This window comes from Pleurodeles waltl, chromosome 2_2, assembly GCF_031143425.1.
Source record: "Pleurodeles waltl isolate 20211129_DDA chromosome 2_2, aPleWal1.hap1.20221129, whole genome shotgun sequence".
In the NCBI taxonomy this organism is placed as follows: Eukaryota; Metazoa; Chordata; class Amphibia; order Caudata; family Salamandridae; genus Pleurodeles; species Pleurodeles waltl.
Window position 1 is genome coordinate 1,122,255,389 of NC_090439.1, and position 15,094 is coordinate 1,122,270,482.

At 48.8% G+C, this 15,094-nt stretch overlaps 1 protein-coding gene across 23 annotated transcripts in view; it reads right to left on the reverse strand.

The window, feature by feature from the left end:
- The window catches only part of SCRIB (scribble planar cell polarity protein), a 551,765-nt gene that overhangs the window by 90,141 nt on the left and 446,530 nt on the right, over window positions 1-15,094 (reverse strand). For 19 of the 23 annotated variants that reach the window (XR_011201023.1, XM_069220949.1, XM_069220942.1 and 16 more), the window contains one exon: window positions 9,785-9,931. The exons of the other annotated variants lie outside the window; for them this stretch is intronic. Coding sequence is in view for 18 of the 19 variants with exons in the window: in XM_069220949.1 (XP_069077050.1) it covers window positions 9,785-9,931 (147 nt within the window). In the remaining variant the exon portion in view is untranslated. The remainder of the gene's footprint in view (window positions 1-9,784; window positions 9,932-15,094) is intronic. 23 annotated transcript variants of the gene reach the window in all.

A 15,094-nucleotide genomic window follows, 5' to 3' on the forward strand; every position in this document is an offset into this window, starting at 1 on the left:
GGACTCTTTCAAGATGTTCATGCACTCCTGTGAGAGTCCTAGGTGCCCATACTGCAGGAATTCAGGAGCCATGCTGTTAAGCTCAGAGAGGGTAGGTTGGGATGTAGAATTCTGCCCTCCATTCTGCTCAGAAGATCCGGTCTGCACGGCAGCCTCCTGTGAGGTTTTTCCGACAGGTTGAGGAGATCTGTGTACCAGAATTGACGGGGCCATTGTGGCGCTATAAGAATCATTCTGGTCCTGGATCTGTAAAGTTAGCTGATCACTGCCGGAATGAGGGGAATCGGCGGAAAAGCGTAGAGAAATATCCCTGACCAGTCGATCAACAGGGCATTCCCTCGAGATCCCGGACGGTAGAACCTGGATGCGAAGTCTGGGCATTTCTTGTTTACTTCGTCTGCGAAGAGATCCAGTTGAGGCCGACCCCATTGCGCGAAGATGTATTCTGCGACTTCGCCGTGTAGGACCCAATCTTGAGCGTCCTCTAGGTGTCTGCTCAGAAAATCTGCTTCCACGTTCTGCTGACCTGGCAGGTGAACCGCTGTAATTGACATTCCTCTGGCCAGGAGCCAATGCCATATCGCTTGGGACTCTCGCGATAGGGGTAGGGATCTCGTTCCCCCTTGTTTGTTCAAGTAATACATTGTGGTTGTATTGTCCGTCTGTATTAAGAGCGTTTTCCCCTGAATTAGTGGTATGAAAGACTTGAGAGCCAGATGGACCGCTCTGAGTTCTAGCAGATTGATGTGGTACTGCTTTTCCTTGTCTGACCACAGACCTTGCGCTTGAAAGGGACCCAGATGAGCCCCCCATCCCTGAAGAGACGCATCCGTTACTAGGGTGTCGGATGGAAGCACCTGGTGAAACGGAGCACCCACTGACAGGTGAGGTCTGTGCATCCACCATCTCAATGACTGAAGTGCTACCGCCGGTAGCTGCACCGTGTCCTCCCAGCGACCTGTTCTTTGGCTCCAGTTGGTCTCCAATGCCTCTTGGAGGGGTCTCATGTGGAGCCTGGCATTTGGGACAATAAAAATGCATGATGCCATGGAGCCCAGCAGCGATGTCACCTGACGTGCCGTAGGTGCGTTGGCTCTCAACAGGTCCTGACACTTCCTGCCTATTGAGGATAGTCGTTCCTCCGAAGGATACACTTTTTGGAGTTCTGTGTTTATGATAGCTCCCAGGTAGTGAAGATTCTGTGTTGGAATCAAGGTTGACTTTTGGTAATTGACCTGAAGACCTAGAGCTTCGCAAACTCCGAGTACAATGTCCCGATGGCTTCTCGCCTGCTCCGGAGAAGAAGCCTTTAGTAGCCAGTCGTCTAGGTATGGATATATGTATATCCTTTGTTTTCGAAGATGCGCCGCCACCACTGCCATACATTTCGAGAAAACTCTTGGGGCAGATTTCAGGCCAAAGGGTAGAACTCTGAACTGGTAATGCTGTAACACTACTCTGAAGCGCAGGAATTTTCGATGTTTGGGAGCTACTGGGATGTGAAAGTACGCATCCTGCAGGTCGATGGAGCACATCCAGTCTCCCTGATGTAGTTGAGGGAAAATCTGGTGAAGCGCTAGCATCCTGAACTTCTGCTTCCTTATGTATTTGTTCAGCAGCCGTAGGTCCAGAATTGGCCTGAAAACGCCCTCTCGACCCTTCTTCGCCACCAGAAAGTAACGGGAGTAGACCCCCTGTCCTCTGTGTGCAGGTGGAACCTTTTCTATGGCATTCTTTTTTAGGAGGGCAAGAGCCTCCTTGCGTAGCAAGCTGAGATGAGATGGATGGTCTTTGGTTGGTGGCAAGCGTGGTGGAGGCTGTTTGAAAAGAAGAGAATAGCCATGTTCGACAATATTGAGCACCCATTTGTCTCTTGTGATAGAGTGCCACTCGTGAAGATAAGCTGTAATACTTCCCCCCCACCGGAGTGGTGTACAGTGTCGAGGGAAGCGAGATTTCATTGCTTGGTGGGTGCTTTCGGAGTGGACTGTTGAGGTCTACTTGACCCTCGCTCCCTTGTGTTTCTCCGTTGAAAAAAAGGGCGTCCCTGTCGTTGCTGCGACCTTTGCGACCAATGAGGGGTTTGAACCCTCTGCTGGAAAGGGCGCCTGTCATACGGCCTGTACCTCCGCCTGAAATCTTTCTTTCTTTCCAGGCCCACTGCCCTCATGGTATCCACCTCGGTCTTCATGCGGGCCATTTCTTCGTCTGCATGGGCACCGAATAGAGAGTTCCCGGCGAATGGGAGATTCAGGATGCGTTGTTGTGCTTCCTGTTTCAAACCACTGAGTCTCAGCCAGGAAGATCTCCTTGCACAGATTCCATGTGCGTACCCATGAGCAGCTAAATCCGCCCCATCTGCTGCCGCGCTGATAACCTGGTTGGATACCAGGCATCCTTCTTGCAGTATCTCCTGGAAATCTTGTCTGTCCTCTCTGGGCAATTTTTCTGTGAATCTACTGAGCGAGTCCCACAGAGAACGATCATACCTGCCCAGGAGCGCAGACGCACTGGAGACTTTCATTGCCGAAGCCGCCGTCCCGCATATCTTTCTCCCCAGAGAGTCTAGATGCCTGCTCTCTTTATCCGGGGGTACCGTGGATGAAGATGCCACCGAGTGGGTTTTTCGGGCGGCAGCTATTATAACCGAGTCCGGTGGCGGATCCTTCCTGAGGAACAAAGGGTCCTGTTCGGGAGCCTTGTATTTTTTGAGAATCCTAGCCGGGGCAGATTTAAGCGAGGCTGGGGCCAGAAAAGTGTCCATGGTTGGCTGCAACAAACCAGGCACTAGAGGCAGCAGCTTTTTTGATGCTGATCTCTGTTGTAGAGTCTCAAAGATGACTGATGAGGAGGTAGATGGCTCTGGAACCTCTATGTTGAGTTTCTGCGCTCCTCTTAGCAGCACCTCGTTAAACGTGGTAATGTGATCCACCGGTGAGACTCTAGCAGGTGGTGAATCTGTTAGGGTGGGTGAGTAACGCCCCACAGATGAACCTGATGAAGACCAAGAGGGTGATCTTCTTCTTGAACGAGACCTGGATCTTCGTTGAGAACGAGACCTGCTGTGAGACGCTGTAGCAGAGCGCCTAGGCCTCGCGGCCGGTTGGCGAGGAGCAGAACGAGCCCGTTCTGCCCTGGCTGTCAGTGATGGCGTTCTTGGCAGGGAGGCAGTAGGCGAATACATTCGCGAATATTGCGAATCTGGGGAGGCCGCTGGTCTGTTAAGGCTCTCCAGCCATCTCGGAGATAGATTGATGGGCGGCATGCCCAGATGATGCCGCTCTTGACCGAGAAGAGTCGCTCGGTATGGAGACCACTGGAGATGGTGCGGCCTTGTCTGGCGTGGGGCGATGTTCTGCTCCCTGTGGGACAGGTAAAACCTGCGTCGACGTCGATGGCTGTGTCGACGTCGAAGGGCGCCCAGCCGGTTGCTCTTGCCTCGACGTTGAGTGCCTCGACGTAGAGTGCCTTGACGTCGAACGGCGATCCTTGGACCTCGACCTGCTCGCCGTCGTGTGCCTCGGCGTGGAGCGGTGGGAGGTCGACGGCGGATGTCTCTCATGCCGTTGTGGTGATTTCGACGTCGTGTGTCCTGACGTCGGGGGGCGCACAGCCTTTGGCGGCGACCGGGCACGCCGGCGATGGCTCGACGTCGATCGGCGGGCTGCCGTCGACGGAGACCTGCCCCTGCGATGATGTTCCCTCGACGCCGTTTCCTTCGACGTCGGGTGTGTCGCCGTCGACGGCGATCTATGCTGGTGAGACGGTGGTAGCGACGACGTCGAACAAACAGGTACTTTCCTACCTGCGGACGTCGACCGAGCCATTCTCTCCTGAGAATGGCCTTCTGGTTGTCTGGGAAGTGAGGAGGACGATGTTCTTTGCCTCTCCTGAAGCCCATGTAGCCGGATCTTCTCTCTGTCTTTCAGAGTCCTCTTAGACATGTTCTTGCAGTACTTACAAGTGTCAGGGCAGTGACTCTGAGGCAGGCACACTATACACAGAGAGTGGGGATCTGACTGGGCCTTCTTCCCACAAGCAGGGCATTTGACAAAAAGTGAAGGCATTTTTCTGTCAGGAAAAAACTGCCTAGCTCAGACAAAGATGTTATTTGTCGAATGAAAAGTGAAAAAACTCAGAAAAACTGAGAGCTCAATGCTCCAGGATCCTCTCAGAAGAAGCCGGAAAAAAGAACTGACCTAACTGTGAACCAACTGTCACCTTTCCTTCACCCCTGAGGCATGGTGGGATACTGGAGGTGCTCAGGGTCTTAAAGGCACGGTGCCAAAGTTTTTATGGTTCTCCTGTGTTAACCTGCATGCAGCCTATTGGCTAAGAATGCTCCATTGTTTTTCAATGCAGTTTTTTCTCTTTTTCTCTAGAGTTTACTGCTGCTTACTTCCCTAAGCCCAGTTTTGGGGGCTTGGGTAGATATTTATTATCTATTGTAATTTTATAATATATTAAAAATTTTTTTAAAAAAAACTTCATAGAAATAAAGCATTTTAGCCTGTTTTAACATTATAGCCTGCATTGCTGTTTTACACATGTATAATATGTGTGTATTTTATATATGCTCCGGGGTCCCCGCACAAGGGCGGGAATATTCAAATGTTTATGACTATTGATGAGGATCCCCTGGAAGAGAAAGCGTAGTTCCGCTTTCGTTGGCCATGACTTTGTTGTTCCGGAGTCGGCCTTCAGGGCGTTTGCCCCTGAAGACTGGCTGTTGGCCCTTTTCCTTGCAGCACTAACTGCAATAGAGTCTGGTGGTACCGGTTGGGTGATGTAAACTGGGTCGGTTGGCGCAGGCTTATATATATTTTTTTTAAACCTATTCTTGGGGTTAAAACCCTAGCCTTGACTGGTTCCTTAAATATGTCTTCAGCATGTCTAAGCATACCAGGAAGCATTGGTAAACACTGGTAGCGTGAGTGGGTGGAGGATAATGTATTAAAAAGAAAATCCTCTTCCAATGGTTCAGCATGCATCTAGAAATGACCTGAATGTAAACTGTACTATTGTCTGGTGGTGAAGGTTTGGCAGGATAGAGATCTGGGTCATTTAACAGTATAGGACCTGGGTTATACAAGTCCCAGGGGTCCACTGTATCTCCCTGTGAGTAGGTGTGGGAGTGTGTAAAGAAATGGCTCCCTGTTGCAGTTACCCCTCACTTTTTGCCTGATACTGATGCTGACTTGACTGAGAAGTGTGCTGGGACCCTGCTAACCAGGCCCCAGCACCAGTGTTCTTTCACCTAAAATGTACCGTTGTCTCCACAATTGGCACAACCCTGGCACCCAGGTAAGTCCCTTGTAACTGGTACCCCTGGTACCAAGGGCCCTGATGCCAGGGAAGGTCTCTAAGGGCTGCAGCATGTCTTATGCCACCCTAGGGACCCCCTCACCCAGCACAGACACACTGCTTGCCAGCTTGTGTGTGCTGGTGGGGAGAAAATGACTAATTCGACATGGCACTCCCCTCAGGGTGCCATGCCAACCTCACACTGCCTGTGGCATAGGTAAGTCACCCCTCTAGCAGGCCTCACAGCCCTAAGGGAGGGTGCACTATACCACAGGCGAGGGCATAGGTGCATGAGCACTATGCCCCTACAGTGTCTAATCAAAACCTTAGACATTGTAAGTGCAGGGTAGCCATAAGAGTATATGGTCTGGGAGTCTGTCAAAAACGAACTCCACAGCTCCATAATGGCTACACTGAATACTGGGAAGTTTGGTATCAAACTTCTCAGAATAATAAACCCACACTGATGCCAGTGTTGGATTTATTCAAAAATGCACACAGAGGGCATCTTAGAGATGCCCCCTGTATTTTACCCAATTGTTCGGTGCAGGACTAACTGGTCTGTGCCAGCCTGCTGCTGAGAGACGAGTTTCTGACCCCATGTGGTGAGGGCCTTTGTGCTCTCTGAGGACAGAAACAAAAGCCTGCTCTGGGTGGAGGTGCTTCACACCTCCCCCCTGCAGGAACTGTAACACCTAGCAGTGAGCCTCAAAGGCTCAGGCTTCGTGTTACAATGCCCCAGGGCACTCCAGCTAGTGGAGATGCCCGCCCCCTGGACACAGCCCCCACTTTTGGCGGCAAGTCCAGGAGAGATAATGAGAAAAACAAGGAGGAGTCACTGGCCAGTCAGGACAGCCCCTAAGGTGTCCTGAGCTGAGGTGACTCTGACTTTTAGAAATCCTCCATCTTGATTTTGGAGGATTCCCCCAATAGGAATAGGGATATGCCCCCCTCCCCTCAGGGAGGAGGCACAAAGAGGGTGTAGCCACTGGCTACTGCCCTCCCAGACCTAAACACACCCCTAAATTCAGTATTTAGGGGCTCCCCAGAACCTAGGAAATCAGATTCCTGCAACCTAAGAAGAAGAGGACTGCTAAGCTGAAAAACCCTGCAGAGAAGACGGAGACACCAACTGCTTTGGCCCCAGCTCTACCGGCCTGTCTCCCGACTTCTAAAGACACTGCTCCAGCGACGCTTTCCACAGGGACAAGTGACCTCTGAAGCCTCAGAAGACTGCCCTGCATCTAGAAGGACCAAGAACTCCAGAGGACAGCGGCTCTGTTCACCAAAGACCGCAACTTTGCAACAAAGAAGCAACTTTGAAACAACTCGTGTTTCCCGCCGGAAGCGTGAGACTTGGCACTCTGCACCCGACGCCCCCGGCTCGACTTGTGGAGAACAATCACTTCAGGGAGGACTCCCCGGCGACTGCGAGACCGTGAGTAGTCAGAGTTGCCCCCCCTGAGCCCACCCCAGCGACGCCTGCAGAGGGAATCCCGAGGCTCCCCCTGACCGCGACTGCCTGACCCTCAGATCCAGACGCCTGGAAAAGACCCTGCACCCGCAGCCCCCAGGACCTGAAGGATCGGAACTCCAGTGCAGGAGTGACCCCCAGGAGGCCCTCTCCCTTGCCCAGGTGGTGGTTACCCCGAGGAGCCCCCCCCTTGCCTGCCTGCATCGCTGAAGAGACCCCTTGGTCTCCCATGGATTTCAATCACAAACCCGACGTGTGTTTGCACACTGCACCCGGCCGCCCCCGCGCTGCTGAGGGTGTACTTTCTGTGTGGACTTGTGTCCCCCCCGGTGCCCAACGGTGGGCAATAAATGAGGAACACACACCAGACCATATACTCTTATGGCTACCCTGCACTTACAATGTGTAAGGTTTTGCTTAGACACTGTAGGGGCACAGTGCTCATGCACTGGTGCCCTCACCTATGGTATAGTGCACCCTGCCTTAGGGCTGTAAGGCCTGCTAGAGGGGTGACTTATCTATACTGCATAGGCAGTGTGAGGTTGGCATGGTACCCTGAGGGGAGTGCCATGTCGACTTACTCGTTTTGTCCTTACCAGCACCCACAAGCTGGCAAGCAGTGTGTCTGTGCTGAGTGAGGGGTCCCCAGGGTGGCATAAGATATGCTGCAGCCCTTAGAGACCTTCCCTGGCATCAGGGCCCTTGGTACCAGGGGTACCAGTTACAAGGGACTTACCTGGATGCCAGGGTGTGCCAATTGTGAAAACAAAAGTACAGGTTAGGGAAAAAACACTGGTGCTGGGGCCTGGTTAGCAGGCCTCAGCAAACTTTCAATTCAAAACATAGCATCAGCAAAGGCACAAAGTCAGGGGGTAACCATGCCAAGGAGGCATTTCCTTACAGTGTTGGTGAGGGCAGTGGTGGTGGGGTAGTAGGTGGTGGAGAGAAAGAAAGCTGTGGCAAATGTGGTGGAGAGAGCTGTAGAGGTGATGGCTTCTCCTTTGTTTTAAATATTTTTGCTGGCGGTGGAGCAGTGTCGAATGTCTTGAAACGTCAGCTTCCTTTTGGTCTGTGGAGGAGGTGAAGCAATAATTTTCCCAGTCTCCTTATGGATATGTATCCTTCTTTGTCTACTGTCCATAGCCTCCAAAATTGGCTGGATATCAGAGTCCTCAGAATATTATTCAGATGGTTTTATACCTTTAGAGGATTGTTCATTTGTTGTCTTTGACATGTGCTTTAAACGGCTCGAAAGTCCTGTCTCTTCTGTGTAGGATTCTTTCGGCTCCGAAGTGGTACTTAATTTTTTCGGTCCCTAAGATTTTATCTTAGATTTCGGCTCCGAAGGCAGACGTTGAATTTTCGACTCCGAAGACTGTGGACATCGGTTTGGCTCAGAGGTGGAGTTTTTAATGCGTTTGCTCGACTCCGGCACCGAAACAGGCATGGCCTGTTTGAGAGGGTGACTTGGCCTTTTTCGGCATGGAACCCAAGGGTCGGTTGCGGATAAATGTATTTTGTGTGGAACCATGGATTTCTGGCAGAGGGGCACCCAAGACCTTAGTAGTCATGGTAGTGGGCGCAAGGGCAAGAGTACTCACATGCAGAGCCGCAGTGATCGGTTGGCTGTTTTCACCTGAATCTGCTTCGGAGTCGGTGTCCTGAATCGAAACAGCCGTCTGACCCTCCTCTTCCTCTAAGGTGTCGGTGGACTCTGTATACTTCAACACCATTTAGAGTATTCTTGCTCTCCGGTCAGGCAGTGTCTTTTTCGACCGAAATGACTAACAGGCTTCACAATCTTCCTCTCGATGTTCTGGAGAAAGGCAAAGATTACATGCCACATACTCGTAAGGGAATTTCTCGTGGCATCAAGGAGAGAATCGGAATGGAGTCCGATCCATCAGGCTATGGCGTGGTAGGCCTGAACAGACCCAAGTAGGGCGCAAGCGCCCAAAAGGGTGTTTTCTTTTCCCCGATGGTACTATTGGATCGATTGCAGATGGAAATGCGATCGAAACAATTCCAACAGTAGAATAAAGTTAATATAAAGTTTCTGAATCGAAAGTCTCGGAGCGAGAGGAAACACGAGAGTCACACGATCCCATGAGTCAAGAAAAGACTTCTTCAAAGAAAAACAACTTGTAACATTCCGAGCCCAACACTACATGGCGGAATTATGCACAGCATGTGTATCTGCAGCTACACATGCCATCGAACATACTGGTTCATTCCAAGAAACACAATCTACTCAACGTGCAGTGCAATGAGCTGCCCTCTTAAATTACTGCTCTTAGCTACAAATCCCCAATGTATGAAATTCCAGTCACATAACTGTACTAACGAGATGCCCAAAATAAACCAAAGTCTGGAGGATCAGCTAACCAACGTTCCACAGAGAGAGGTTTCTTGACATGTTGAAACTAACATCTTATCCTTGATCATTAACAGTGACAGTCTTTCTTTGCACAAGTTCTACACACTTCAAACACAATCAACAATTTATAACCAACCCATTCTGCGGGTTTCAATGAGGGAGGCTGCAGGAAAGAGGTCTACAGGTAAACCTGTAAAAAACATACATTACAACAGAAAATATAAAGTGAACATGCAACTTCATTCCTAAATGCAAAATATTTGGAGAATGAGAGTGGAGTGGGATGTGCACACAGGTCAGGCACTCATGGTAGTGAATGAAGTAACACGTGATTTCTCTACTCAAGCACCTAGAATGGTGAAAACTGTAGAAGCTTGCAGGAGAAAGAAGAGGCCAGTGCAGACATGCGAGAAGCCCTCCAAGACATGGCAATCATACAGACCAAGAACACTGATATATGCTGCACGCCCAATGAAACAAAAGGGGCATGGCAGGTGTGGAATCCCCCCTGCCCCCACACTAACTTTACCTATATGGATATCGCAAGAACACATGATGGGCGTAGGAACTGCATGCGCTCTAAACCTGCTCTGCATGCAGCAGGTGTGGAAAAGTGGCACTATGCACACCTGGAATTGCCTGCTGGCACAGCTGCTCCTGGGATGGGAGTCTGTGCTGGACTTGATGCCTGAACTGGCGCAGGCATGCGCTGCCGCGACTGGTACAACTTCCTGGCCAGATCCTGCTCATACTGTTTAATACTCTCTTCCAAAGTGCTGGACCGAAGGAGGAGCAAGAAGCGAAGGAGGAAGAGGCGGGCGGCAGCAGGAGATGACGAAAGCAAACATCACAGCGGGTGAGGAAAGGGGGAGAAAGAGAACATGTGTCATAATATGACAAGTTAATTTGGAAATAGACAATGAAGGCAGAAGCAGGCAGGGAGGAAAGAAGGCATCACAACCTGAACAACAGCTGGCTGACAGCATCAAGAAGAGAGGCATAGTAAGAGAAATGAGTAAGTCAACCTGCAAACAAATCAAAACCAGGAAATTGTACAAAAAAAATCACCACAAACCTTGGAAGAGAAGTCGAAGCTGATCAGAGTGTGAGAACAATGAGCTGGGGTGGGAAGGTGAGTGGGAGTCCAAAGCGTGGCCAGCCCGAGCCTGGCTGACTGGTATAGTTTGAGTAAGATGCATTTCTTTAAGGATTGATCAAATTGGACCAAATAAGCAGCTAACCCAAATCGTGAATTTAAATGTGATGTAGCACTCTTGCTCCTGGTATGTCTTGCAGTTCTTTTACATGCTTCAGTTGTATGTTCACGTTGCCAAGCACTTGCTCACCTCATGGCCTATGATTCGGTTTTCAGAACCTTGTGGACTGCACAGAGACATCCAAGAGTAGCCCTGGTTCATTTGCTATCCTCTGGAGCCCTGCTGTTTTGGAAGCACCACAAGTCCAACATACCTAAAATCTTGTTTGATTTGCCTTTGAGTTATCAAGAGCTCCTTGATGAAGCGAGAAAGTTATGTCTCGCACTCAGTAGCAGCCTCCACAATAAACCCAAGGATGTGGCGAGAGAACGAATCAAATGTATCTGCCCTGTAAAAAAAATACCCCAGCTGATCGCAATGGGAGAATACAACTTTATAAATACAGACAGGCTGCCATGGTACAGGATGCTGCAAAACCCAGCTTCAAGATTAAACTACTGTAAAAAAATCTAAAAATAGTAGGCCAGTGAGAGCAAGCACTCCTCTATACACAATTCTCAACACTGGACTACCACCCCTGAAACAAAAGTAAATTCAGGAAGAGGAAAAAGACGCATTAACTGTTAAAAGGCTACAACTGTGAGCTCTTTGTAACTAAGGTTATTTATAGCATCCCTTTATTAACAGTAACTTGAAAATAATTATTTATCGGAAGCAGTAACAGCAGTTGTGAATTTTGCCCTCCTGTTGGGACTTAAAATTAATATTTTGTTGTTTAGGACACCAAATTCTGTATTGCTCATTATTTACTGTATCTTTTGAGACCTGGTAAATTTCTGCAGGTTTGAAATTCCAAAATTTATTGGGTGAAAAAGGTGCGAGATATTTTCCGAGCTGCTCATAATTAGTGAACATGAAAGCCATATGGAGAGATTTGTAACCCTTTGTTTTATGTACCCTTGAAGACTGAGGAGAGTCAGTGAGGACCCGAGAACTTTGGACCACTCTAAAGTCTTACTTAAAAAACATCTCAGAAGAAAATGAGCTGTCAGTGGTTTCCTCACTACCTGAGGGCTGGTGATGGTATTCAGGCAGGTTTGAGATGTGGCACTCTCTAGAGACCCTTCAACTGAGAGATAACTGAATAGGGTGAACTATCTGTACGCACAGAGAAAAGAACAATTAGTGGTTACAGCCAAGAGCTGTAAGGTTTCTTTGCTGTTGGATACTCGTATGTGGGCTCGACATTCATAGAGACAAAGACCCACAAAGAAAGTTATACAAATTATCTTCTACTGGTAACAGATTTTGTGGAAAGGCTCCTGGGTGAGAATACTATATTTAAGCGAGAGAAAGTGCAGTCTGCGAGGATGCGTCTCTCAATCACAAAGCCTAATAGCAGAGAAGATACATTACAAGTCCCATGAAAGATATGGGGGACTGGATGGTCAGGGTATTTAAACACTTGTTTTTATTAACATTCCTCTCCTTCCCTTGTTCGAGCAGGTTTTAGAGAAGGCATTCTGCCCCAAATGTGAGTAAAAACAGAACCAGTGCGCCTTGATGCAGCCTAATATTTTTGAGACTGGCAACTGCAATGTACAGTGGAGGTAAACATCTCACGTCAACATGAACGTGTCTCTCCGAGCACATTACCACTCGTTCTCCTGTGTGGAACTCGGGTCTGGTGGCACTAGAAGAACAAGTGACTGACCTTTGGAAACAACAGGCCTGATGACACAGATATGTACCGGTGTTTTGCCTCTGCTGGTACTCCTTGCCTGAGCTTCAAAAGGAGCAATGTTGCTATGGAAACTGCTGAGCAAGCTGGGCTACGCCTAGAGACTGAGTCATGGTCTTGTTTCCTTTAAACCTTTCTAAAGTCCAATCAGCCTTCACTGCAAGCAGCCACAAGACGAAGGGCATGTCCATCAAGGACAGTTGGACGTCTAAGGACAAGCCTGTGGAGAGAATCCAGGTGAAGCACGAGACTGGTCCTGACTGCCCTACCCAGTCAGTCAGTGGTAGCCAGGCCCAAACTGACAGTACTTTGCTGCGTCCTGACCGCCCAAAATAAAACGTTGGTCAGATTTCTTCTAGGGAAGCTGACAAAATGTCCACCAGAATATCCCACAACGTGTGCAAATACCTGCCCAGGAAGCAAGGGATGTTTACAGACCTGAGGGCAAAGGTGGAGGACGAAAACGTTTGCTTGGCGAATGTCTCATCAGTTTAGACTCTGTAAGGGAGTAGTGGAGAATGAATTGGGGGTTCAGGCAACTGGTGCGCACCTGTACTAGCAAGCTCTCTGGAGTGGGACGCTGGATCTTCACGAGCAGGTCTGTTTCGCCTCTCCACTTGCCTATTCACTGAGGGGCAAGAACTTTGTTTCGTCAAGGATCGCTCCAGAACATCAGTCAAGGTCTTGTAAAGAGTATTACAGGTTCTTGGCTATTTTGTCTACGGTTGAGGACCTCAGTGAGTACATCTTTTTTCACCTTAGTGGTAGGTAAAGTGAGATCTAAAACCTCCACCGCCCTTCTGATCACAGTGGCGAAAGAGGCAAATTCTTCCATTATATGCCTAGGTGGGGAATGAAAGGCTTTTATCTGGGGATGTATCTAGACCACTGGCATCCTGAAGGTCAAATATTGCCTTTGTCATATTGGTCTTACTCAGGGTCACTGAAATTATGCGGCAGAGGAGGGTCAAATTATGCAGCAGGGTTGAGTAAATTATGCAGCAAGAAAAGGCAATTATGTTGCATTATGTGGCACATTTTGTGACAGTATTACTTCATTATTTTGCCATTTTTAAGCTTGTTAACACTGTCTGGGAATTAACTGTACCTCTTTAGTACAGGTTTACCACCCAAATATAGCATTAAGCTACACCAAAGTGATTAGTCAACCTTTGCAAAGGGACTTGCATAGCGTGTCAACCTGCGTGTTTCCTAACTTTTTAACAGTTTACACTAGAAACAATTTTTTGTTAAAAACTTCATATTATGTTGCCAATGATTGATTATGTGGCAAATCTATAAATATGCGAACATCGCCACAGCCACACAATCGCATAATTCCAGTGGCCCTGGTCTTGGTCATCATCATTGTCCCTATTATCACACTGGGGGACATAAGTGGTAGATTCATATTAGACATATTGGTTGAGGTCTGGAAAAGGATGGGTATCGGAGGCCGATAAGATGATCGGCTCAGATTCCGATGTTTCTGAACCAGGGGCGTCTGATGCAGTGCTACAGTTGGTGGAGCTCAACGCCAGCCTCATATCGTGGAGCACAGTCTGCGTGGGAGATGGACCTGCTGGTGGTAACTTGAATGGTGTCTATGGCCTGTTTCAGCTCTCGGAGCTGGAGTAGCACTGCCAATGGCCCAGGGATTTTGGGACTCACTGGGACCAGCACTGTAATCAGTTCCAGCTTGGAGGAACGACACAGCAGCCTAGAGGTGCCCGGGGTGTCCCCGACTCGAAGTGGTGAGACAGATGGTATGATCAGGACCTATACCTATAATTCTTATGTTTCTTGGCCTTTTTTGACTTATCTGAACCCCCTGAACTCAATGAGGATCAGTCACGGGAACGGCCTCGATAGCAAGAGCACATTCGTGCCCTCTACTGTGACTGGGATTGTTTCTTCAGCTTCGACTTGCAGAGTTCGGTGACTGCGAGTTTCGTTTTGTGGTTGTGGGAGCCTACCGGTTCATTTTGGTGCAATAGTCGCACAAGGCGAAGTCGAGTTTGGACCAGAGACAAATGTCACAGTCGTCAGATCAGACACTGACATTTGACAAATATAGTCACAACATAGTTTAAATCCTGTTTTAGGAGAGATGCTGCACACAAGTCTGTCAAAGTATCAGGAATCGAAAGCTCTGGATTAGCATCAGAAGGCTCAGAAAGAGAGGAACTGGTGTCAGCGCACCTAGGAGGTGCACATATTGAGGCTCCAACGTCACCACTGGAGCAGGACGGATCCGACATGAATCAGCACACAATGCCACCTGCCAACATGCAAGGGAATTTCTTGTAAAACGTTTCTGTATCCAGTCCAGCGCCGGGAGAAATTTACAAGGTGAGGATTCTGTATTGAGAAGTTTGTGTCAGAAAAGCTTGACCACCTTGTGTAGTTTCTCAGTTGTCTAATGATGCAATAAACCTCTAAACAGCATCCACAGACTGCCCCGTTTCCAACTGACACCAGTTTCTTCACATGGGCACCTCCAGGTCCCAAGATATCCTAATCAACTTGGGAGTCACCCAGGGATCCACACTGTCTCCAGTCATTGGCAACCTTTACATTGAGCCGCTTGGTGCTCTTCTCACATGTACCAGCATCAAGATTCACCGATGTCAATTCTACGTGAAAGTCTCCTCTGCTTTAGACAATCAACACCTCCAAGGCTGCCTGCACAACATCCAAACCTGGATCTCCAGAGTCTGCTTGAAGCTCAAAGCAACCAAGACAGTATTCCAAGCACAACAAACAAGAAACAGTACAAACCTGGCTCAATAAAATGAAATTAAACTTGCTGGCTACAAATCACAACTTCAACCAAATGCGAAGTAGCTCAGATTCACCCTGAGCACTCACTGTGGCAAAAAACTTAATTCATTAAAAAAAAAAAGAAATTACTGTGTGGCCTGGAACCAGCTCTTTCTAGAGAAAGTAAAACCATTTCTTTCAGGAACCACCATCAGACC